Source organism: Taeniopygia guttata, chromosome 4, assembly GCF_048771995.1.
Source record: "Taeniopygia guttata chromosome 4, bTaeGut7.mat, whole genome shotgun sequence".
Classification (NCBI taxonomy): Eukaryota; Metazoa; Chordata; class Aves; order Passeriformes; family Estrildidae; genus Taeniopygia; species Taeniopygia guttata.
This window is the reverse complement of record NC_133028.1, coordinates 43,587,020-43,611,516: the sequence shown is the minus strand read 5'-3', so window position 1 is coordinate 43,611,516 and position 24,497 is coordinate 43,587,020. Positions and strand designations below refer to the sequence as shown.

Below are 24,497 nucleotides of genomic sequence, written 5' to 3'. Positions count from 1 at the left end.
ACCAAGTGGCAGAGCCCTCATGTCCTCTTAGCACAGCTATCTCACAGAGCCCTGGATGCCTGCAGTCCTGAGGAGATGCTTCTGCCTTGTAGGTGAAGGCTGGCAGTGATTTTTCCTTCCTGCTCCCAGTGTGGAAGGATCAGAACCCTAGAGCCAGGCAAGGAGACTTGTCCCTCACCATCCTTTCCTCAGCTAAACCTAGGCTTGGCCTTCTTGCAGCAACCTTGTCCCAGCTCCCCAGCAAGGGTGTAGGGAAGCTTTGAGCAGGGTTTGGTGACAAGCTACGAGGATGAAAGTTGGGATGTGCGACAGGGCTGCTGTTAAGCTGAGCATGGGCTATGGCATCTGCAGGTGGGGAGGTCCTGAATTCCTCCTCCGTTGCCTCCAGGACTCACGGTTAACTCTCAGAGCCTGAGAGAGCAGAACAAGGCAGGATTTTCCTGCAGCCTTCTGCTGCTCTCCAGCGGCGGCATGGAGATGCACCACAGGCAGATGCTGAAGGGTGAAGCCCGGACGGGAGATGGTGAGGGAGCTGTGGCAGCTGGAAGTGAAGGTCGTGATTTCTTCCTCCATCTTCTCCAGATCTCACAGTTAATTCTCAGCGGGCTGGGGAACAGTAGGGTGACAAGGGTGTGGGGGAGATACAATCACAAGCCTAGAGGTTTTTTGAAAATAAGCAAACCCTTTTGGAACCTTTCAGGGCAGTAGACAGTACCTTGTGGCTTTATTTCCCCAAATCAATGAAAGCTCAAAACTGCCTCAATGTCCTTATCCTGATAATTCATTGGCTTCTTAAAAAGATCTTCCTTCCCGGTTGTGTTCTGAAATAAAAGTGTGAAGGCAAACACATCAAATTTCCATCCTGCTATGGTGTTGAAAGCAGTGTAGCTCTTGTTACTGCAGAAAACAAGAAATTGTTTCCTTTGTGTATTCATAAAATGAGTCTTCCACATTGCCTGAATGTTGTTCCTTTCAAACCCCTTGTAATTAGGGGAAATAATACTGTGGTGAACAATTCTGTTTCTTTAAGCACCTTGCCAGGCTGTATCACAGCAGGTGCTAATATTTCCCAGTTCTCCCCAGTGGTGCCTTAAGTTTGTAAACTTGAATTTTTCAAGGCTGTTTGGCCTTTGGGACGTGGGAGGATTTACCCACACACAGATCTCAATGTTGGTGCTCCTCCTGCCTATGCTGAGGCTCCTGGAGGCTGGAGGTGCCACTTATGAGACCACTCTGTTGTTCATTAAATGCCCCCTGAGGCAGGTGCTGCCACCACCCCTGTTTGCTTTTGCTGGGCACTGAGCTGGCTGTGATGGTGTAGGCTGGAGGGATATTTAAGCAAAAGAAAGACAATCCTGCTAAGAGAGCAAAGTAGAAAAATGGCAAATGAAAGACAATGTCTCCAGCCGCCTCCTATCCCTCTAGCAGAGCATCTGTCACTCACTTTGCAAGGCTGTCCTGGGACAGAGTTACTGAGATTACTTGATATGTCAGGGAGTCTAGGCACCAGACCACTCTGCAAGTCTCCTGGAAGTGTTGCTATCAGTGTGGCTGTGAGCCAGACCCTGAAATAGGAGTTGTAGTTCTTGGGGGCACAGGATTGAAAAAAGGCTTTTTCCTTACCTGGAAAAAGCTTCAGTTTTTGAAAAATACTTTGTAATTCTCTTTTTTTTTTTTTTTTTTTTAGCACTTAATAAGATTATTTCTTAGGAAGAAATAGGTATTTCATGAAATCCAGTTTTCCACTGGCAGGAATTTTAGTCAATAGATAGCAGGCAGTTTAATTTTTGAGTAGAGTCAGGCCACACAGCACAGAGGCAAGTAGAGCTGTCCTTTCTTTATGGAAACAAGATTGCAGAAGCTTGGTAACTGATATGAGGCAACGTCCCACAGAATTTTTGTTGTCTATTTTTTTAACAGCATGCTGTCCCTTATCTTTAGGAAAAGAGTGCTTAAAAGTGGCTGGAAATGAAGAGGAATATACCAATAACAAGAAGATAATGTAATCCATCATACAGCAGAAAAGATGATTTTTGATGAACAATATAAAATCAATCATACTATTTAATGTGAAACTGCCTTTGAATGCTTGACAAAAAAAGTTTTTGCTGTACTTGGAATAGTTAAAGGTGCTATTGGGACATGATGCTGGGCTTTTTAATAGCATTTTTCATGCTGCTGTTCATATTCCCTCTCATTTTGATGTCAGCCTTCTCCAGTCATCAATCCCCACTTAGATTTTGGAGGCAGAGAAGGGAAAATCTAAATGTCAATGAGAAAAGGAGATTTCCCTACTAATACTACTGTAAAGAAAAAACAGAAAATATGCAGAAAAATTCTCCAGAAGTCCAGGAAAACAATAACCAGTATGTCATAGAGAAGAAGTCACTGTAGATACATATAAATAAAATTATGTACACTGGGCTATTATCTGTGCATACATATAATCTGTATGTTCTTTTGTCTATACACATGTGTTTGAAATACTTTTACTTTAAATCATGCTTCTAAAAAAATCTCCTGCATTTCAAGAGGCTTGGCACACCACGTGTCCTTTCCCTCACTGGTGCACCAGCTCCCCAAGCAAATGCTCAGGTGCACTGGGTATTTCTACTGTACCCACTAACTTCCAGACCCTTTTTCACAGTCCCTCTGCTGCCACTTGCCCTTCCCAGCCAGCCAGTGTGAGGAGTTACTGCTTTGGTGGTGGGGGTACACTGTGGGGTGGCAGAGCTGGGGTAACAGGGCAGATCCCCAGGGTCCTAACACAAATCTCAGCATTGTCCTACAGGTGTGAGGAGGGCATGGGAGCTTTCTGGATAGTCTTGGGGTTGCCCGGATACTGCTTGACCACTAGGAACCACTTTGCCTGGTGTTTCTGCTCATCATCCCTGGGACCTGCATACTTGTGTTTCCTGGGGAATGCCTGAGGAAGTCAGCTGCCCAGAGCTACTGGGATGCTGCCCAGAGAGACAGCTGGGTGTGGGCGCCACACCTCGGGACAAATGTCATGCCACTGGCCTGGGGTATCTCCTTTGTGCCAGCACACTGGGGCTCCTGACCCAGAGCTGTGCAACACCCTGATCTTTCCATCTGCCTGAGGGTGTTTCTGCCCTGAGCTTCCAGCTGACTTGGCTGTGTCAGAGCCCTTCCTGGGCCAGCCCAGTGGCTGGTACTGTCTCTTCCCCAGCACACAGGAGATCTTCCCGGAGCTTTCCCTTTCTGAGCAAGCCAGAAAACATGCACATGCCAGAAGGTCTCACAGAAAAACAGTGATGTCCATAAGTGTGCACCCACTGCAGCAACTTTCTATACTCAGCTCTCATGCAGGGAGGTTAGATGGGGAGGCTGGGGAGGATGACTGCACAGTACCCACAGGCCATGGATGTGCTTGGAGTACAGATCAGTCTTGGGGGTGGACAGACTCTCATGCCACCACATGCAGCTGGCCGGGAGACAAGCCAACAGCACACCGGGCAGTTTCCCCTCGGTGTGTAGTGGGGGCTCCGCAAACTCCCGTGCTCCGGGGCCATCTCCGCGGCTTGGGCGATTCCCCCGCTTTGCCTGGAGGATGGGACTCCTTTCTCAGACAGTGGCAGGTGCCTTATCCTCTCGCCGGGCTGTTTTCCTCCCCCGGCCGCTGCTCTCGCTCTCCTTGTTGTGCTCCAGCGGCTCTTTCACAGCGCTCAAGGTCGAGGCCGGCCGGCTGGGGGGTGCGCGCAGCCCCGTTTTCGGGGGGTGCCCCCGCGTTCAAGGCTGCCGCTGCCTTCCCACGCCCGGCGCAGGTGCTGCGGGCCCGGTTCTCACGGCTGGCTCTCACAACAGCCCCCGCCCGGCGGGACGAGGCGGGGCGGGGTCCAGGGGTCCCCCGTGCCCCTCAGCTCTTGGCGGGCGGTGGGTCCTAAGAGGGCCGGCCCGGGACCGGAGCTGCCCGCCAAAGGCCGGCGACCCCCGCGTCCCGGCCGGGGGCTCCCGGGGCAGCGCGGCGCAGCCCCCGCGGCGCGGGGCGGGCGGGGGTCTCCGCGGGCGGCGGGCGGGACCCGCGGTGCCCAATGGCCGCCCGCGCCCGGACATAAAAGCGGCGGCCGCGGCTCCGCGCTCCCTCCGCCGGCCGGGCCCCCCGGAGCCGCCCCTCCCCGCCGCCGCCGCCATGGGCCGCCCCCCGCCGCCGCTCCGCCGGGTCCTCGTCTTCCTCAGCATCTTCCTGCCGCCGCTGCTGCCGCTGGCCGGGAGCGCCGCTGGCGCCGGGACACGCCGCGCCCGTGAGCCAGGAGCGAGGGGGGCGGGCTGGTGGGGGGGAAATCCCTGCCTCATCCCCAGGGGCTGCGGTGGGCGCCCGCCGCATCAGGGAAGCTTGCTCATCCCCCCGCGATGGGCAGTGTCGGGGGGTTCCCCTGCCACTGGAGATGTCCCCGTTCTACTCATCTCCTGCCGGCATGTCCTTGACGCCAGTGCATACTTGTCACCCTGACAGCATGGGGACCCCTGCGTCCCCAGGGGCCCTGTACTACTGCCTAGAAGGCTTGGGGGGTCCCTACCTTCCCTGAGCGGGGACGAGGGGTGCAGTTCTTCTTCTAGCCCCAGAGGAGATCCTGAGGCGCCCCTGGATGCTCCTGGTCCCTCCCCGCACTGGGCTTTGCCGGGACGCCCAGGCGGCGAGCTGCAGGGCGGCTGTGCAGGTGGATCCCCGCTGCGGCCGCCCCGCCTGATCCCTGGCCCGGCTCCCTTTTGCCCGCAGCGGCTGCCAGCCCCGTGTGTGCAGCCTCACGCCAGGCCGCTTGCATTTCCGGCTGCATCCCCGTTCCCTGGCTCTGCGATGGTGAGCAGCAGTGTCCTGACGGCACGGACGAGCAGTGCGGTGAGTGGCACCCATCCAGTGTCATGGGGTGGCCTGGGGAGCTGTGCTGCACAGGAATCAAGGGGCCCTGGTGCTCTGGGGAGTGGTGGGGCAGGACAGGACAGAGGCACCTCAGTCTTTGCTGGCTCTGCCTGTGTAGCATCCTGCAAGGACATATGTGCTCCAGAGATCCTTGGAAATATCTGTGGCATGAGTACACATCCTGGAACCTGTGCTCCTTGGACACTGCCAGCACCTGTCCCGTGCCAGGACAAAGTGGACCCTTTTGTTCTGCCATAGCAGTAGGCCCCAGTGACTGTGTGTTGTCCCTGCAGATGTTGCCTGTGGCGGGGACCCCCATGTCTGGCAGTGTGACGATGGCCGGTGTGTTTCTAGCAGCTGGCGCTGCGATGGTGCTGCTGACTGCCTGGATGGCTCTGATGAGCAGGACTGTGGTATGTACACTCTGCTGGGGGGCCTGAGTGGGGGTGGCTGGAGATGCAGGGCAGGCTGGTAAGTGCTGCACTGTTTCCTCAGTGTGCGGGACAAAGAAGGTGCAGTGTCCAGGCACCCACCACTGCATCCCACACTGGGAGCTGTGCGATCGGCACCAAGACTGTGAGGATGGCTGGGATGAGGAGGGGTGTCCCCTGCAGCCCTGTCTGCCTGGGCAGTGGCAGTGCAGGAACAGGGTGTGCATCATGGCCGAGTGGAAGTGCAATGGGATTGACGACTGTGGTGATTCCTCGGATGAAGATGTCTGCGGTAAGCAAGAATATTGGATGCGCCTCAGAAGGGTGAGACCCGTCTGGGCCATGTGTGAATTAGGGAGTGCTTTGTTCTCCTGGGCCCCAGCTTCCCTTGGGATGGTGGCAAGCTTCCGAGGAAGCTGTTGATGCTCTAAGGGGCCTTCTCAAAAGTCTGGGACCCACGGTTTCCCCTGTGCCCAGGGTGCTGGTCCACCCTGCTGACATGAGCTGTGTGTGCCATAGCCCCCTGTACGCCTGGCATGGTGCGGTGTGATGAGGGCAAGTGTATCCTGGAGTCCCTGATGTGCGATGACAAGGATGACTGCCTCGATGGCACGGATGAGCCCAGCACATGTGGTAAGTTACATGCAGCTGCTGGTTGCTGCCCAGCTGGGAGGGGAGCCACAGAGCTGTCCTGCCTCATGTCACCCTTTGCTGTATCCCCACAGGTCGGAGCTGCTTTGTACGCAATGGGGGCTGTGCAGAGACATGTACTGACACGCACTGGGGAGTGCAGTGCTCCTGTGGAGCTGGCTGGGTGCTGCAGGCAGATGGGCAAAGCTGTGCTGGTAAGGGGAGGTCAGGGTGCATGTGCTTCCGTGACGTATGGCATTGGCCACTGACAGCAGTGTCTCCACAGAGCCCATGCTTCTGGGGAAGCACCTGCCTCTGCCCTGCTCCTGCCTGTGTGTCACACCTGGGCCCATAAAGATTGTGCCTAGACAATGTCCCAGCATCAGCTGGTGCATTGTGGGGCTGAGGCCTATGTTCTGGTATCTAGACAGCTTGCCTGTAGTCCCAGGGGCGCAGTGGCAATGCTGTCTGGGGCAGGCTGCTGACCTCACCTATCCATGCAGATGTGGACGAGTGCTCCCTGGAGTACAGCCCCTGCAGCCAGCTGTGCACCAACACCCCAGGCACTTTCAGCTGTGCATGTCTCCAGGGCTACACCCTGCGGCATGGCACCGCCTGCGAAGTGGCAGGTAGGGAGAGGAGGGGAGCCCAGGCCGGATGAGGGCTGGGCAGTGCCCCCCACTAGCCATGTCCCTGGTCAGTGAGTGACTTTCCTCTCACCCTGGCAGACAATTCAACACAGATCCTGGTGGCCGTGGGGCAGGACCTGGCAGTTCTGGATGTACGGACCCAAGCCTACAGGCCTCTGCTCTCCACTGAGACTGAGCCCCGCGCCCTGGTGTATGACCTGCTCCAAGAAACCTACTACTGGCTGACAGAGGATGGAGAGCTCCGTGTTCATCACCCAGGGGAAGGCACACAGCCTCTCTATGCAGGTGAGGAGGACCAAGCTTGCTGTGTGCTGTAGCAGGGCTGAGATGGGTGCTGAGAGCTGGCCTGCAGCCCCAGTACTGATTTTCCTGTATAGAGGAAGGGGCAGCCTGAGTTTGCCACACAGCCTGGAGCAGGTGTGCCTTAAAACTGCTCTGTCTCTACAGATGCTGGAGAGGTGAACAGCATCTCTGTGGACTGGTTCACAGGGCAACTGTACTGGGCCAGCAGCCATCCCCCAGCCATCTGTGCAGGGCTGGGTGATGGCCGTGGCTACGTGACAGTGCTGGGGAAGGACATTGCACCAGAGCAGCTGACAGTACATCCAGCTGCAAGGTGAGCAGTGAATGAGCCAGGGCTGGCCCAGGCTTCTGGGATTGTAGTGCTGGTGCTGACCATGCGGTGCCTGCTGTGGGGCATGGCAGCACTGGTATTACCCTGTGAAGTGGGTGCTGAGTCCCTGCCCCCAGGTCCCTGTACTGGGTCAACCGTGGACAGAGGGGCCGGACAGTCATTGCTGCAGCCGGCATGGATGGCTCAAACCGGCGGGAGCTCACAGTTGTGTCCATGGAGGAGCCTGTGGGGCTGAGCCTGGACCATGTGGCTGGCAGGCTGTACTGGATCAGCGAGTACAAGGAGGTAGGGATGAGGGGCAGCAGGGCTCTCTCCCACCCAGGGAGATGATGAGGTGGGAGTTGAGAGGGTGGCCTTGATTTCCACTGTGTCCATGGCCAAAGCATGGGAGGGAGCAGGGAGCGGTGCCTAGGTCTGGCATACGTCCTTGAGCTGGGAGGAGAAGGGCCAAGGTGTGGGGACAGGGAGTGCCACATGGCCACCGTGCCTTGCCTTGTCCCCAGTCCATCGAGACACTGCGGGTGGATGGCAGCGGGCGTCACTCCTTCCATGCTGTTTTGCGGAGCCACACGGAGCCACTGGGCCTGGCCGTGTTTGAGAGCCGGTTCTTCTGGACTGATGGCACAGAGCTGGTGTCAGCCACCTGGGCCTCACCCCAGGACCATGCAGTGCTGCTCCGTGCCTCTATCTCAGCTTTCACTGTGCTGCACGCACTGCAGCAGCCTCCCAGTGAGTACCTGCAGGTGCTGCATTGCTGCAGGGCTGGCAGCATGGCAGCAACCCCCACTACATCCCTGGGTGCTAGGGAAAGCTCACTGGGTCCTGGAGCTCACCAGGTCCTGCCCAATGGTTTGCCTGGTTCTGTGATGAGGGATTGTGGGGCTGGTACAGAGGGGACCTATAAAACTGAAGGAAAGGCCCATGGCTTTTGGTAAACCTGAGGCCACTTAACTCACATGACATTGCTACCCTGCCTCCAGCCATTATCCAGTCCCAGGACAACCTGTGGCTTTTGGGGATTTGGAGAGATACTGGGGTCATGACTGCCTGAGCTTTTAACATCCTCTTGCTCCCAGGGGACACTGCTGCATGTGCTCTGGGCCTGTGCAGTCACCTATGCCTCCTGTCCCCTGTGCATCCTCGGGGCTACCAGTGTGCATGTCCAGAGGGCCTCTTCCTCCTGCCCTCAGGGAAGTGTGCAGGTGAGCAGGGTCTGGCTCTTTGGGGTGGTGTACATCCATGTGGGAGTTGGAGGAGGGCTATAACGAGCTGTGGCTTTGGTGGGATGAGGTTCCCAGCACACACCAGTGCTGTGACATTTCTGTCTTGGCTCATTCTGGTGACTCCGTCCAGTGTCCCTGAGGCTGTGCTCACACACTGCCCTTATGCTCTGCAGAGCTGTCCATCGTGTATGCATCAGGAAAGGCCATCTCCCTGGTGCATGTGGGCCCTGGACCACACACCAAACAGGTGCAGGAGTGGCAGGAGCCCTTCCACCTGCAAGATATGGACTGGCAGAGGTCAGTGCTCTATGGGACAGATGACCGTGGGACTCTGCTGCGTGTTGTGGGCCACCCTGGCAGGAGAGAGGCCATTGTGACTGGGCTGCCAGGTGAGAGACTCCATGGGATGATGGAGGGCACACTCCCTTTCCTGGTACCTCCTGAACCCTGAGGATCTCCTGGGTGCAGAGCACAGTGGTCTGAGTGGTCTGTGCAGAGCACAGTGAGGCCACATCAAGGCAGTGGGCAGCTGTGCCCTGGGTTTAGGGTCTAGGGGCACCCAGACAGAGATGCAGGGTCATGGGACAGCCTCATAACTGCTTGCCTGCCTGCTCTTGCCAAGTCTGCTCTGCCCGTGTGGACATCCGCTCCGGGGACCTGTACTGGCTCGCATGTAACCGGAGGGACATCGGCGTGATCCGGACATCTGACAAGTCCCCGCGCATCCTGCACCGTGCTCGCAGCAGCATCCAGCACCTCTTCCTGGACTGGCAGCACGGTGCCCTGTACTGGCTGGCCCGTGGGCAACCCCTGCAGGCACTGAGCCTGGCCGGGGGTGTTCCATGGGATGCCTGGAATGAGACGTGGCCTGGAGATCTGCCTGCGGCCATGGACAGCAGAGCCTTCAGTGTGCTCTGGAGCTCAGCCCTGGGTGAGCCCTGGTGGGATCTGAAGCAGGGAGTGGAGGTGGTGGATGTAGGCAGGGGTGATCAGCCATGTCCCACATACAGCAGTTCCCTGCCTGGGCAGTGGGGTGCTCATGGGGCAGACTCAGGACCCTGGCCTCAGCCACGAGGTCCCTGCTGTAGCTGTGGGTTGTGGGGTGCAGGGTGAGCCATGAGGGGTGCAGGCAGGCTCTAGGTCCTACCATGCCTCTACCTCACAGGCCTGCAGGCGCTGAGTCTGACCAAGCGGCAAGCAGTCACCCTGGCACCCAGCTGGTCCCATGGCCTTGTGGCCGCCTTTGAGCCGTACCTGGTGTCAGCAAATGGGACAGCTCTGCTGCTGTGGGACCGGAGGACGCTGGCCCTTGTTCTGTCCCTGCCGGCAGTGGGTGTGCAGGGAGCGGTGGCCTTCGTGGGCTCAGAGGTGCAGGCTGGTAAGAATGGCCATGGCTTTGTGCCTGGTGCTGCTGTAGCTGGGTGGCCCATGCTACTCTGAGCTGTGGCAGGGTGCCTGGCTACTGCTGGTCATGTGGGGTGCTCTGGGAGATGCCTGGAGTGTGGGGAGGGTATGGGCCCAAACAAATTCGAAATCCTCTGCCAGTGCCACCAAGCAAAGGGTCTGCCGTGCCACTCCTTCCACGTGTGACCACCAGTATGAGGACAATCACGAGCACCACTGCTGCTCAGCCTACCACCTCCACCACAACACCACTGCCAAGCCAGACCACCACTGCACTCAGCACTACTCCTGCACCAACCAGCAAGGCTACCACATCACAAACCACCAGCAGACAGCCCACATCAAAGAAGACCACCTCTGCACCAACCACTGCCCGGACCACACCGACCAAGACTACCACTGTGCAGCCAGCCACCAGCACCACTCGATCTTTTACAACTAAGATCACTGCCCTACAGCCAACCACAACCACCCCAAGCTCAAACAGTTCTGCACGGGTGGTGACACCTACCCCACCCCTCCAGTCCAGCACTGCACACCCCCTGACCCCAGTTCTTCATCTGTCCTGTTCTCGCACGCACGTGCCCTGCCGTGATGGCACTGGGTGTGTGGCCCAGGAGTACCTGTGTGATGGGGAGAAGGACTGTGCAGATGGCTCTGATGAGGATGGGTGCGCCCAGCTCTGCAACACCCCAGGTAGGAGCCATTCTTCTGTCCCCTATGCAGCTGGGTCACCCTGTGCCAGGGCTTCTGGCTGTTTCCTACTGGGGTTTTGGGACAGGGTCCTGGTAAAGTCTGTGTCCTGGGCTCTGATGCTTATGATGTGACATACTGGTTCCTTCTGAGCTTGGCACCAGGCTTGAAGTGCTGTTGGAAAAGGATAGAGTTGATCTCCCTGTTCATAGTGGTCTAGATGTGGCTGAGTTGAGACTGCCACAACCGCCTTGCTCAGGACCTAGGCTACTGGAGATGCACTGTCTAGGAGGGACCAAGCCTTGTCACTTGTGGGGCCTTTCTAAGTCTCTGAAGGGGGTAGCAGAGGGTCTGGGCACCCTGGCTGCCTTCTGCGGGCAGTGCAAAGCCCCTTGTCTCCCCAGGGGCCTTCCACTGTGCGAGCGGAGCCGTGTGCGTCGGGGCGGAAGAGCACTGCGATGGGGTGCCACAGTGTCCCGACGGCTCAGATGAGACGGGCTGCTGGACCCCCACGCAGGAGTGTGCCCTGCGCTGTGACTCTGCCACCCGCTGCATCCCCAGGAGCTGGCTGTGTGATGGCCATGCCGACTGCCTGGACCACATGGACGAGCAGGGCTGCGGTAAGACCCTGGGGCTGAATGAGATGGACTGTTGGGGTTGCCTGCCCCACAGGTGGATGAACTAGGTTTCTTGTGGGTCCAGGAGAAGGCACTGCCCAGGGCAACCTGCTGAGAGGGGACAGTGCCCCTTGCTCAGCCCTGGCCTTTGCCCACAGTGCTGAAGGAGTGTGGTCCGGCTGAGTTTTCCTGTCGGAGCGGGCAGTGCGTGGCCCTGGCCCTGCACTGCGATGGTGACCACGACTGCCAGGACGGCTCAGATGAGGAGGGCTGTGCTGTGCCCCGGCCACTGCTCTGCCGTGAGGGTGAGGTGACGTGTTCCCACAGTGGGAAGTGTGTGCCAGAGGCCTGGCGCTGTGATGGTGCTGCTGACTGTGGGGATGGCTCAGACGAGCAGGTGAGTGGAGCAGTGGGGACACAGCCTGTCCCCACGCATGCCCAGGAGGGTGGGTAGCCCTTTTCACCCTCTGCCTTTCAGGGCTGCCCTTGGGAGGAAGAGCTGTGTGAGGACCAGCAGTGGGGCTGCTCCCATGGCCGTGAGTGCATCCCCGATATCTGGCGCTGTGATGGAGAGACCGACTGCACTGATGGCAGTGACGAGGCTGGCTGTGAGCAACACCCTTATTTTATTCCCTGTCTCACCCAGGGGTGGGTGGTGGGTGCTCAGCTCAGAGGGAGATGGGTATGTGTCCATGCTGAGGTGAAGGGCCCCATATGCTGGCTGCCTATTCCCAGCAGCTGTGGTGGCTCCAGGTCTTGAGTAGCTGTTCTCCCTGCAGGGGCCAGTAGCCTTTGGATTAATATAGCCTGAAGCCAGGCTACTGCCACAGCTCTGAATGTGGCTGCAGTGAGCTCTGGGCAGCCCCTGGGAGCAGCTAAATCTGCCCCAAATGAGCAAAAGGAGCTGGTGGATGAGGCTCAGAGCAGCCTTTCCCACATGTCCCTGCAGGCCACCCTGCTCCTTGCCAGAGTAATGAGTACCCCTGTGGGCTGGGGTCCTGCCTGAATGCATCCCTGGTGTGCAACGGCCGGCAGGACTGTGCGGATGGCTCAGACGAGGGGGGGAACTGCTCTGTGCCCTGCCAGCGGTCCTGCACTCATCTCTGCTACTCCTCGCCCCAGGGCCCTGTGAGTGCCAGCAGCACTGGGGCAGGGGCTTGTCATGCCATGATGCCCTGCTGCAGCTGCAGAAGGGAGCCTCGTGTCCCCAGGGTAGGCAGCTGATGGTGCCTTTTCCCCCAGCGGTGCTGGTGCGGCCCAGGCTATCACCTTGCTGTGGATGGTCTGTCCTGCATGGACATAGACGAGTGCACGGAGTGGGGCAAGGGAGCCTGCAGCCAGACATGCCTCAATGTCCCAGGGTCCTACAGCTGTGGCTGTCTCCCTGGCTATCTGCTGGAGCCCGATGGCCACGTCTGCAAACTCACTGGTAAGTCCTGGGGTGGCCAAGCAGTGCTGAGGCTGGCTCTGGCCCTCTAAGATACACAAGGGGCTGGTGGATACTTGTCCCCCTGTGTCTGCTGCCCATGGGAAACCTCATAGTCCTGTGAATGGGCTGAGTCCCAGCAAGCTCCAATGCCTGAGAGTGCTGTGTCCTTTGCCTGCATGTGCTGGGACCATGGGACCATTAGTGCTGAGCAGGGTCCATGTGGCTCTGTCCCCCAGGACCAGAGCCCAAGCTGCTGGTGGCTGTGCAGTCCGAGGTGTTGTCCTATGGCCTGCGGAGTGGCCATGAGGAGGTGGTGCTGGCCACTGACAAGGATCGTGTTGTCTTCTCACTTGACTATGACTTGGTGGAGAGGAAAGTCTTCTGGATGGACCTGGCCACAGAGAGCATCCGCTGGCAGGACCTCAGCTCAGGAAAGAAAGGCACACTGGTGAAAGGTGGGTTGTGACAACGTGGCGTTAGCAGGGCTGGCCTCCCCGCACTGTGCAGGTTGCAGTGGGGTGCCAAGCTGTGATCCCTTATGTGGAGAAGCACTAGTGGGAGCAAGGTTGGGAAGAGCCAGAGCTCCTGGGATGGAGGAACCTGGGCTGGGAGCATTATGCTGAAGGGCCATGCAGCTGTCACTCCACACAGGTGCTGCCTCTTGGATGCATTTCAGGTGTGAGATCAGACTGTATAGCAGTGGACTGGCTTGGGAGGAACCTGTACTGGACAGATGGGGTAGCAGGGCAGGTGCTGGCCACTCGCTTGGGGGCTGCCTGGCAAGGGATACCAGAGTACACTGTGGTGATGGATGGAGACCTGGACCAGCCCCACTCTCTGGTGCTCCAGCCTCTGGCAGGGTAAGTTTGGGACAAGAGGACATGGGGACCTCCTTGCCATCCCTGCCCTGCCCCATTTTCCTCTGTGGAGGCAGATGAGAGGTTGGGGAAGAGGTGGGATGGCTTCACCTTGGTGCTTTGGGGACTGCATGACAAGGCAAGAAAGAGCCCAGACACCTTCCCCTGCCCTGCATGGAGCTCTCAATACACCCATGATGAGAAGGGAAGCTCCAGGCTGATTTTCTGGGCTGCCTTGGTGCTGGGTCGATGCTGTCTCAGGTCCATAGGTTCGTACCTGTCTTCCCACTAGGCTGATGTACTGGTCAGAGGTGGGGAGCCACTCACGGCTGATGGAGGCCAGTATGGATGGGAGTTGGCGGCATGTGCTGCTGGCCCAGGGACTGGGCTGGCCCACAGCACTGGCCCTCGACCTCCCCACCCAGAGGATCTTCTGGCTGGATGAGAAGCTGGGCAGTGTTGGTTCTGCACGTCTGGATGGCAGCAGTGTGAAGGTGTGGTGGGGCACTGATGATGGGACTCTGATGGGACCAGGGTGGGCGCTGACAGACTCTCTGACAGGTCCTGAAGCTGCACTGGGTCCGGAGCCCCTTTGCAGCAGCTGTGTGCGAGGGGCAGCTCTACTGGTCGGAGAGGAAGACATGGTCTGTGCAGCAAGTGGACAAGGCCAGCGGCAAGAACAGGACCGTGCTGCTCAAACGACACGGGCAGCCCCATGGCCTCCAGGTACCTTCTTGGGGAGCCCCAAGCCCTGCAGTGCCTGCTCTGCTGATCTTCCATCCTGCACAGTGCTGTTGTCCTCTGAGTGAGGAGGCACTGGGAGCTGTACCCCCATCCCAGTGGTCCTTGAGCAGCAGTCTCTGTGGCCAAGTGTCCCTGGTCCTCTGGGAGCATCTCTGCCTCACCATCTGCCCCAAGCTGGGCGGTGTGTGGGTGTTGGTATCATGGTGTGGTGTCAGTCGTGCTCAGCTCTGCCGGCAGGTGCTGACTGAGCTGAGGCTGAGCCTGCTGTCCCACAGGTGATGCACCCAGCCCTGCGCCCCGCAGCCCCCAACCCGTGTGAGACGCGCGGCTGCTCCCACCTGTGCCTGCTGAGCGCCAGGCACACTGGGCAGTGCCGCTGCCCTGCTGGGCTGATGCTGGCCGCCAATGAGACTACCTGTCTGCCCATCCGTGATTCGGCCTTTGCCCTCCTGGTCTCACCGGCAGCTGTGGCACAGGTACCATCCTCGAGCCAGCCTTGGGGGCTGCTGTTCTCACCACTGTCAGGGAAGAGGGGTTCCCATCCTAGTGCTGCCTCTTCCTCCAGGTCTACCTGAAGGACCTGCCTGCATCAGCTGGATCCCAAGGGCTTCCCCCGCACCGAGCCCTGCCTTTGGCCAAGGTGAGCCGCCTGATAGCTGTTGACTATGCAGTGAAAGACAAGAGTTTGTACTTTGCAGAAGTGGGAGGCAATTCCATCGGAATGCTGCGCATGAAGGACTCGGGACGGCTGTCCTGGAAGAAGGCAGTAGCTGTGGAGGGCACGGTGACATCCCTGGCCTTGGACTGGCTGAGTGGGAACCTTTACTGGATTGGGGGACAGCCACCCACCATCCATGTGGCAGCTCCTAGGGGGCGGTGGGCCCTGGCACTACTCAGCGAGGGGCTGCAGGGTGCTGCCTGGCTGGCACTGTGCCCTCGTGCTTCCACCATGTGCTTTGTCACAGCAGCTGGCAGCCATGGGCGTGGCGCTGTGGTGGAGTGTGCGGCCATGGATGGCACTGGCCGCAGAGCGGTCTGGAAGAGAGCCCGGGCTCCCACTGGCCTTGCCTTTGGGGGTGCTGGCACCAGGCTGTACTGGGCAGACCATGGTGAGTGAGGACTGAGCCAGGACACTGCAGGAGCTCAGTCTGCAAAGCACACCCTGGCACAGCCCTGAGGGGTGGCCCGGAGCCCTCTCTGTCACCACCCTGAAGCCTCTCCCTCTGTGCCTTGCAGAAAGAGGTACCATCAGCAGTGTTGAGCTGGATGGATCCCGCTTCCGGCTGGTGCGGGAAGGGCTGCATGGTCTCTCACACTTTGCCGTAGGAGAAGGCTTTCTGCTCTGGAGCACAACCTCTACCAATGGTAGGTCTGTCTGCTGTGCTTTGCCCAGCTCCTCCTACTGCACTAGGACACGGGGTTCTGCCAGTCCCTCTGGGGTGCAGGCTTGACCCTCTGTGAGGTGAAGGGCAAGCTAGGGGACCTCCCAGCTGAGGCACCCCTGTGGGAGGAGGTAGAGCAGTGCTGACCCCATGTGTCTCCAGGGTCCAGCAAGATCTGGCACAGCCGGCTGGAGCAGGCTGAGAGCTGGTGGTTCCTGATGGAGCAGGAGCTGGTAACCATGAGGATTTACAGCCAGTTCTCACAGGAAGGTGGGTCTGGGACTGCCTCAGCCCAGAGCATCTGTGGGTTTCAGCTGTGCCTTGGGGTGGCCATGCTAACCAGTGCTGTTTTGGCAGGCACCAATGGCTGTGCGAAGAGCAATGGGGGCTGTGCCCAGCTCTGCCTGCCCAACCCTGCAGGGCGGCAGTGCCGCTGCTCCCCCGGATACCACCTGGTGCATGGGGCAGCCTGTGCGCTGGCACCACCTTGCCCCACCCCGCTGCAGGCCTGCCCTGACCTCCAGAGCTGCATTTCCAGAGAGCAGGTCTGTGATGGGCACCCCGACTGTGCCGATGGCTCCGATGAGTCTGACTGTGAGTGCCTGCCCACAGCTGGGGCATGCTGGGGTCCTGGGCACGGGACAGCCTGCCCAGTCTCCCCCAGTTTGGGAAGGGGGGTCTTACCTGAGTCTCTGCTGATCCATGCCCATCCCTCCAGGCGCCTCAGTGAAGGTGGGAACGCAGGTCCCTGCAGTGGCACCATCAGGAATGTCCCACGTAGAACAGACACCAGTCTCATCCATAGCTGCACCCCAGCCGTGGCAGCCCCGCCCCAGCCTATCTACAGCCCCTGGTCCCCAGGAGCATGGAGAGCCCTTCGTGGAGCCCCCCAGCACAGAGGAGGTGCTGGGGGCTGTGCCCTGCAGCAGCGAGACATGCAACCTGCGCGGGGACTGTGCCATCGAGGCTGGCCAAGTGACGTGCCACTGCGCCCTGGGCTATCGTGGTGACTACTGCGAGGAGGCCGAGGTGCAGCCCCTGGCAGGACCCATTGTCCTGGGGGTGGCCGTGCTTCTGCTGCTCGCTGCTGCTGCTGTGGGGGCCCTGGCCTACATGCGGAGGCGGGACAGGCGCAGGAGGTGAGCTCTGGGGCTGGACTGAGCCAGGTACAACTGGGAATAGAGAGGGACAGGGTCTCCTTGCCTAGGAACAGTGTGGAGTCCTGGTGCACTCCTGGGTTTTATGGAAACCTTCAATCACCCCAGCAGGCTGCTGCCAGGGGCTGTGGCAGAACTTTGGGATCTGCCCCATCTCTAGGAGTTGGCCATGCCATCCTCAGTGTACATTTTTCCCTCTCCAGGACCTCGAGCACTGCTTCCACTCGGGTGCTGACCCTGTACCACCGTGAAAGTGATCCAGAGGAAGAGGATGAGGAGGAGGAAGAGCTTCCCCCCAAGAGTGATACATTTGTGAATGAAGCTTACGAAGGGAAAGAGGTGAGTAGCATCTGGAGCAGGCCCTGCTAGGGACCCCTCTGCCACCCTGCAGTGCCCCAGGGCCCAGTGCTGGCATGGTGCCCACTCCTGAAGCAAGCTCAGCCCTCCTGCTGAAGGAGGAGGGCAACACCAGGGGTGTCTAGAGTCTGACAGGACTGTCCCACTGCCTGTGGCTGGACCCCCTGTGCCAAGGTGTGGGGTGGGCTTAGAGAGGTTGGGTCAGACTCACCCCTGATACACCCATCTGTGATTTCTGCAGGAGCTGCCAGCCCTGCTGAGGAAAGAACCATCTCACATCAACACCGTAATTTCATAAAGGAACGTTGTGCAGCATCTCTTGTGCCATTGTGGTTTGTGAGTGGGCCAGAGAGGGGGGATTGGTTGCTCTTTCTAGATGTCTAAGACCTAGGGAATGTAAGAGTGATGAAAAAAAATGTTTGGGAGGTTTATCAGGAAGTCTCCAAGTCCAACACACTCTCTGAGACTGTCCCTTGAGTACTGTCCCTCTGCAGCAAGGCTTAGCTTGCTGACCAGGGTGCTTTGGGCTCACCTTGTATAAGAATCTGGCCAAATAACTCTGCAAGGAAGCTGGCTTGGCTCTTACCTTGTTATGCAGGGGGCTGAAAAAGATTTTATAGTGGAGTTCTGACCTCCTGAGTGTCCCTTACAAACCAGTGAGACCAGTTTTACCACCTCACACCAAGCTAATTTTGAAAGGGGAAATAAATGCTATTTTTTTCTCCGTGATCTTCCTCCCCCCACCCTCCCCACTCCACCCTGAAGGGGCTGTGCTGCAGGAAGGATTGACCATGGGGGAAAAGTCCTTTGGGAAAGTGCTATAAAAGCTAGCTCTGCCCTTTTACAGACCTTTCTTCCCTGCTTCAGGGAAGCTGGGTGAGCTGTGCCCTCTGGCTCTCAGCCCAACCTGCCTGGCAGAAAGCCCATAACCATCCCGCAGCACAAACCCATTGCTTTGAATTTATTTTGCTGTTCGCACAGTCCTGAGCTGGGCACAGATGTGAGACAGGTGCTCCCCTCCCCTACTGCCAGCTCTGAAGGTTCTGACCTGTATGTCACTTACATGGGAACACCAAAGCTGTCTCTGCCCAAGCTGCTGTGCACGGTACAGGAAGATGAGGTAAAAGCAGCACGGAGGGACTGGAGCCACCTCTGGTGCTCAATCCAGCATGGCTTTGGCACAGTTGTAGATCCTGGAGCACAGCAGGCTTTTGAGGAAGTTGCAAATATTCAAAAGAGGTCCTTGGTCTTGTTTCCAGCCTGTTCAGAGGGGCCCCAGGAGATGGACATGGAGTAGAGGCAGGGGCCAGCACTGCTCTTGGTGCCAGGAAGGTGACTGCTGTCCCAGTGCTGGGGCTACAAGTCAGAGTCACAAGGTGGGCGTCTTCCCCAGTGCTGTCCATCTTGCTCATCCTCCAGCACATCCCAGGGATTGCTGTAAGCTCTACTGGAGCCCGACCTAGCCTCTGTCACAGGGGTGGGGGGCAATTTGGGAGCCCTGCACTCCTTGCTGCAGTGATGGAAGCTGAGGGCAAGGGCCAGCCCGCCCAGGATCTCCAGACAGCTTCCCAGATAGCTCAGTACCAAGCTGTAGCCGACGGTCAGAGTGCTGCCAGACGGTGCAGGCAGCGCCCACAGCTCCTGAGTGTACCAGGAGCTGGGCACGAGGCTCATCAGCCCAGAGAGGAGCAGCACCAGCCCTGCCACGCCGGCCACCAGGTGCCGGGGCTCCGGCTGCCAGCAGCGAACGCCCAGGGCAGCCACCACCAAGCCCACCAGGGTGACCACCAGCGAGGAGGGCATCAGCCCTTGGGCCACCCGCACGGGCACCTGCTCAAAGTAGCCCAGCTCGTCAGCCTGCCCGCACAGGCGGTCATGGGTGCTCTGCCGCTCCCTGCATATGTCCCAGATGCCCTGCTCCCAGACGACGTCCCTGGGCTGGTCAGGTATGAGGCTCACCTGCCTCCAGCTGGGTGCCAGCGTGCCCGTGAGCGTCAGCAGGAGCCCGCAGGGGCACAGCACCAGCCCCACGATCATCTCCGGCGGCGTCCGCATGCTGGGGAGGTGGGTGAAGCGGGCTCCGGAGGGCTCCCGCTCGCCCGAGGTCCGCGGGGGCTCGCAGGACAGGAGAGGCGGTCCCGGAGCCCCTGAGGCGGTCCCGGAGCCCCGAGGCGGTCCCGCAGCCCTGAGGCGGTCCCGGAGCCCCTGAGGCGGTCCCGGAGCCCCTGAAGCGGTCCCGGAGCCCCTGAGGCGGTCCCGGAGCCCCTGAGGCGGTCCCGGAGCCCCTGAGGCGGTCCCGGAGCCCCGAGGCGGCCCCGCAGCCCTGAAGCGCTCCCTGAGGGGGCAGTCTCGGAGCCGCCCCAGCCCGGCCGGGCCCGGGGCGGTGCGGGCAGGAGGCGGTGCCGGCGGGCGGAGCCCGGGCCGGGCAGGGCTGGCGGCACCTTTCAGGGGGCGGGAGCTCCGGCTCCCGCTGTCCCCTCGCAGGTGGCGGCATGGGGGCCGTGCCCGGGCTGCTGGGGCGGCATAGGACCCTGTTACAGCTCCCTCCATTAACTGCGTGCCAGCTTATTTTGCTATCAAATTAATTAACTAATTAATGAAAATAATTAAGATGAAGTGCAGATCTCACATTTGGTAACTGGCCCAAGAGACCTCTCCTTCAGAGAGAGTTCCTGAGCTTGGCCCTGCTCCTCCCGTCCCACGCTGCCCTCAGAGGGCACCCGCAGCAGCCTGGCTCTCGGCAGGAAGAGTCCCTGGGATGTCCACTGAGACTGGTACGGGAAATCACCACACCTGAGAACGCCACTGGGGGAGTTTGAGCCCCAAAAAGCACTCGTCTTGGACCCTACCAAATTTCCCTGAATTTCTGCCAGTCACACTAAGCCCAGGAGAGGGCAGCATCCTCTGTGGATCAGTTTGGCATGAACAACGCCGGCTGAGCTGGAAGGCTGGCTGCCTGTGTGTGCCCCACGGCATCTCAGCACTGCTGGTTCCTGGCCTTGGAGGAAGGAAGACCTTCCTCTGGAGGGCTGGGCGGGTCTGTGCTGAACCAGCTGCCCCCGGCTCCCTTCCCCACTCCTCCGTCCCACAGCTATTTCCCAAAATCCTGAAGCCCTTCAGCTCTCTGGAGATCATTTTGGGGAGGGATTTTGAAGTTGTTGAACACTGGATCTTAGTCTAGCTGGACGGCAGGGGTGGGTTGGACTCAGCAAAAGTCTCATGTCCTCAGCCACATCTGCAAAGCAGCCAGATTAGCATAGCTCCAGAACAGGAACACCTGGCTTTGTTTTATGCAGCCAGTAGCTTGCTAAAACTTGGCACTCCTCATCTGGGAAACTAAGCTAGGGGTTGCTGATTCCTTTCCTGTCCACTTAACTTCTGTAACTTTTACCCTACTCCAGCCACTGACTCTGTGCCAAGACACTCACTACTGCCCTGGCAGCTGTGGGTCCAACCAACACACCAAATGGTGATGGCCTGATGTGTTTCCTGAGTCTGCCTTCTGCCATGGGATCCCCACACAGGGACAGGTGCTGCAAACCTGAAACCTGGAAGTCCTGACTCTTTCGTGAGCTGTATCTGGACATCTTTCCATCTGGACACCAAGTGGAGGTTGGCTGTGAGATGTAGTGCTCCTGAAGGAGAGGGGGGCAGAGGGAAAGGGCTGGTAGCAAGCTGGGTGGCACAGTGCCATGTATGAGCATCTATCAGTGCCCTTTGCCTCCTCTCAGCTCAGGAGGCTTTTACTAAAGTGACAAATCACAGCTTGGTGGCAGTGCTGTCAGGTATAGCAGTGGTTGTCCATGGACCATCCAAGCCAAGCTGTGAACAGGTGATAGTAAGACCTGAGTCCTGCGTGGCCAGCCAGAACTTTTCTCTCCATCCCAGATGTGTGGGTGGGGTGTGCACCAACCCTGATGGAAAGGGAGGAATTCTCGATTTTGTTGGATTTGTCCACATTTTACCCAGAAAGGCTAAGAAATCTAGAGGGTAATGCCCACCCTGGGCTTTGCAGTGCCTGCCCTAGTATCCCGCTCTGTGCAGCACCTTCCTTTTTCTCTCATCTGTTCCTTCCGCAGTGCTGTGCCCTTCTTGCCTTTGCTCATGCAGGCTTGAGTCTGGGAGGTGCCACTCCTTGGATCTGCAGCTGTAGCAGAAGCTGGATCCCAGGAGTATCATAATTATGAACCAGGGCATGTTTAAAAACCTTGGCCTTTCTAATTTATTAATAATGCCCAGGAGGATGCATCTGCCCTTTGGGCTGATGCCCAGGCTCCTGACTGTGGGACAATGATAAGCAGATTAGGTGATGTGGCCCTGATGCTGGATGACCTGCCCTGAGTAAACTTGGGGGAGGAAATGGGATTAACAGAGCTGTTTCCCGTTGCCACAAAGTTATAGATTGTTCATTTCTTCTCTTTTACTTTCTAATGAGGTGGTATGAAAAGCAATTCAAAGAAATGCCTGGCCCTTTCCAAGCTCTGGGGAAGCATTTAAAGCCATCTGGCCTCAGAGATAAAATGGTCTGGCTGAAACTGCCTTCCTTCCCACATTGCCCTAGCTACTGAGTGGGAAAAACCACCTTACTTGGTATTTCCTACTCCTTCAAGGCTGTGACTTAGTTTTTCCTATATTGGCATGTCACAGTCTTTAAGAACGTGATGGAAACTTTATCCAGGCCTGGTTGAGTTGGCTTGCATTTTATTACTATTTTTTAACACTCCTTTGTAAATTGGAGAAGCAGCAGAATGCCTTGAGCTAATTGGACCTGGAAAAGATCCAGGGCAGGAAAGTCGGAACTTGAGACTGATTCTGAGGAAGAATTTAAAAAAAAAAAAATCATTATGAGGACTTAGTGTTGAGTTGCTTCTTCCAGCCTCAGATACCCTGCATCACTGAAGGCTGGGAATGAAGTCAGGGCAATATTCCTGTGTCCAGCCTGTTCCCTGCCTCTCTAGCTGTCTGCTTCCAGCCACTGGGGGTGATGGCACCCTAGACTGGACAAGTACTAGTGTCTCTCAGGTGACAGTGTGAGGTCACTGTGGATAGGACCAGTAGCTTTTGGGTTACCCCATTGTCACACCAGCTGAGCAGAATTTGCCTGATGCCAGTGGCCAAAGAACACACGCACACAACAATCTCCACAGATCACTACGTAATCCATAATCTGATCAGACTTCTAGGCCCAACTGAGCTTTCAAAATGTGGCTCTGGAGGGAAGAGCTTCCCTGCACAAAGGTAGCTCTGCCCCTCCATTGTTGGCACTGAGACTTGGGGACATGGGGGTCCTTCTCAAGGAGGTTACTCTGACTCCCTTCTTTAGCAGCAGCAGGATCTCTCAGCATCCTGTTTGCTGTGTGAGGAACAGTTGGGGCCAGGGCTGTTTAGCAGGAGCCTGCAGCTGGTAATTCCTGTTTACATCCCACTGACCCTGGGGCTTTGCCTGTGTCACATATGGCAAGATGGCCCCATACCACCACAGTGCCTGCGTGTCCTGCAAGTTACACTGTCCCTGATTCCCTCTTGGGTTCAAAGTGGGCTTGGCCCATGCTGGACACCAAGCCACAAGGCTGCCAGGTCTGTGGACATGTGCTGTGCCACCCGGGGTTGCCCTGGGACTGGCAGGTAGCCAGCAGGCACAATACTTGACCCTGGCTGCATATCATTTATCCTCTCTCTCACCTGAGGAGAATTCACTTTGCAGAGTGTGGCAGTCACCTGTGTCTCACCTGATGTAGGAGATGGGAACTGGTTGAGAACAGTGCCTGTGCAGGCAGGACCTGCACTTAGGGGGCTGCAACTTCCTCTGGTCTAGACATTTATGTCACTCCACTATCCATCTGTTTTTGCCTTTCAGTTGAAACCCTAAATCTCTGCAGGCTGGGATCAAAGCACGATGGCTCAAACAGCGCATGCTGCAACTTTTAGCATAAGATCTGGTTGTCTAAGCCTTTCCTCCGTCTCCATCTCAAAAGAAAACTTCCTTAGTCAGGTGTCCAGGTTGAATGATTTTGTTCTGAGCATTCCATTTTGCTGCTTTTTCTTCTAGTTTTTCCCATGGGGCAATTTCTAAGAGGGCACACTGAGGGCTCTCCTTGCTCTCTAGGCATGGCCCCTGCAGCATGTGAGTGCAACTGGAACACGCTCTGCATTGTGCAAACAGCTGCAGTTGCGATGGGCTTCTCCCAGCCCAGCTCCCAGCTTCCTCCCTGGACACACACACTGCTGTCTTTGTGCCTGCTGGGAGGCCAAGGACGAGCCCCAGGCAGGACAGGGTCTGTGATCCCCCTGGCTGGTTGAACGTGGAAGAGAGATCTGTGTGTGTGCTCCCCAGAGCACAGACAGCAGTGGTCAGCACCCAGCAGGCAGCTCCATGTCCCAGCTATCCAGCCTTTGTGGTGGCACTTCCACAAGCAGATTTATTAGCTTCCACTTGCCCATTGACCAGCCCACCTTACCATAGTGGTAAGAGCAGCCCTGAAGATGCACTCCAGAGGGGTTATCAGACAGCAGGGACGTGTTGGGCATTAAAGAGCTTGCAAGCACCCATACTGGCAGGGCTCACTCCAGGGCTGTGACCCAGCAGTGGCTTAACATACCCAGGCCTGTGGCCATTGCAGTTTTGGCTGTTCCCCCTGCTCAAAATTCAGCGTGAGGGAGCTGCAATTTGGGGTCAGCATCCTGTAATGCCTACAGGGAACAGTAAATCCGTCAGTGATCACTGAGGCCATTCCTGCTCTCTTTCTGCAGCCCAGCTGTGAGTCTGAACACTATTCAGACTGGATCCTGGGAATGAGTTGTTGAAAGCCTTATTAGATGCCCCCCAGGTATTCACTCATCTGTTAACCTCCCTCACTTTCTAAACTGCTGCACTTGGACTTGCTAGATTGCCCAGTGCTGCTTTCAGTTCCGAGAATGATACAAAAAGCATTTTTACAGCTATATTTATTTTTGTCTGACTCAGTCCTGAAATGCTGGGGAGTAGTTTAGACATGAAGTTCTTGTGCTGGGTTTTGGAAGTGCAGCCCTTTTCAGACAAGAGAGCAGTTAAAGCTGTGTCTGGCTGTGGAAACTGCATATTTGTCCAGTTCCTGGGCCACAGATCTTGCAAGCTAAAGGGCAAAGCTAATGCTCGTGGGTGCACAGCATGTTGCAACTGGCAAGGCAAAAGCACTGCTCCATGATGGAGGTTCATCTCATTACACTGTAAATGTGACTCATGTGCATGGACTTTGATCTCCCATTGGGCTGAACACCTGAAACCAAAGTGCAGATGGCTTATGCATGTGCCTTTCTGTATTTGCTGGGAGTTTGGTCAGCTTTGTGGGCCAAACCACTGGACATATGGCCAAGGCTACAGTGGTAAACACCTGCTTAAACCTTTCCCCTTGAGAAAGCCCTGGGTGGGAG

The 24,497-nt window shown here is 57.6% G+C and overlaps 2 protein-coding genes across 2 annotated transcripts; one reads left to right on the top strand and one right to left on the bottom strand.

The window, feature by feature from the left end:
* The first annotated feature begins 3,273 nt into the window (after positions 1 to 3,273).
* Positions 3,274 to 17,402, top strand: LOC105759204 (uncharacterized). The gene is made up of 33 exons (XM_030271531.4): positions 3,274 to 4,262; positions 4,739 to 4,858; positions 5,173 to 5,292; positions 5,375 to 5,602; positions 5,830 to 5,943; positions 6,036 to 6,155; positions 6,444 to 6,569; positions 6,669 to 6,875; positions 7,038 to 7,206; positions 7,341 to 7,509; positions 7,728 to 7,953; positions 8,301 to 8,426; positions 8,621 to 8,836; positions 9,070 to 9,378; positions 9,613 to 9,825; positions 9,993 to 10,547; positions 10,949 to 11,164; positions 11,320 to 11,558; positions 11,640 to 11,769; positions 12,111 to 12,289; positions 12,404 to 12,590; positions 12,827 to 13,045; positions 13,267 to 13,450; positions 13,740 to 13,941; positions 14,009 to 14,173; positions 14,467 to 14,667; positions 14,757 to 15,300; positions 15,428 to 15,556; positions 15,736 to 15,843; positions 15,931 to 16,167; positions 16,292 to 16,712; positions 16,934 to 17,069; positions 17,329 to 17,402. Exons 1-33 carry the CDS (start codon positions 3,386 to 3,388, stop codon positions 17,383 to 17,385), a joined length of 7,449 nt encoding a protein of 2,482 aa, XP_030127391.4. The 5' UTR covers positions 3,274 to 3,385; the 3' UTR covers positions 17,386 to 17,402.
* A 913-nt stretch (positions 17,403 to 18,315) lies between these two features.
* On the bottom strand, positions 18,316 to 19,480 carry CLDN23 (claudin 23). The gene is made up of 2 exons (XM_072928485.1): positions 19,338 to 19,480; positions 18,316 to 19,239 (listed from the first exon to the last, which is right to left on the bottom strand). Exon 2 carries the CDS (start codon positions 19,140 to 19,142, stop codon positions 18,444 to 18,446), a length of 699 nt encoding a protein of 232 aa, XP_072784586.1. The 5' UTR covers positions 19,143 to 19,239; positions 19,338 to 19,480; the 3' UTR covers positions 18,316 to 18,443.
* Between the last annotated feature and the right edge of the window lie 5,017 nt (positions 19,481 to 24,497).

Coding starts and splice junctions, on each gene's coding strand:
- LOC105759204 (XM_030271531.4), top strand. CDS start 3,386: ATGTGCTTGGAGTACAGATCAGTCTTGGGGGTGGACAGACTCTCATGC. Junction 4,859..5,172: donor CGGCACGGACGAGCAGTGCG/GTGAGTGGCACC, acceptor TTGTCCCTGCAG/ATGTTGCCTGTGGCGGGGAC. Junction 11,770..12,110: donor TGGCAGTGACGAGGCTGGCT/GTGAGCAACACC, acceptor ATGTCCCTGCAG/GCCACCCTGCTCCTTGCCAG.
- CLDN23 (XM_072928485.1), bottom strand. CDS start 19,142: ATGCGGACGCCGCCGGAGATGATCGTGGGGCTGGTGCTGTGCCCCTGC.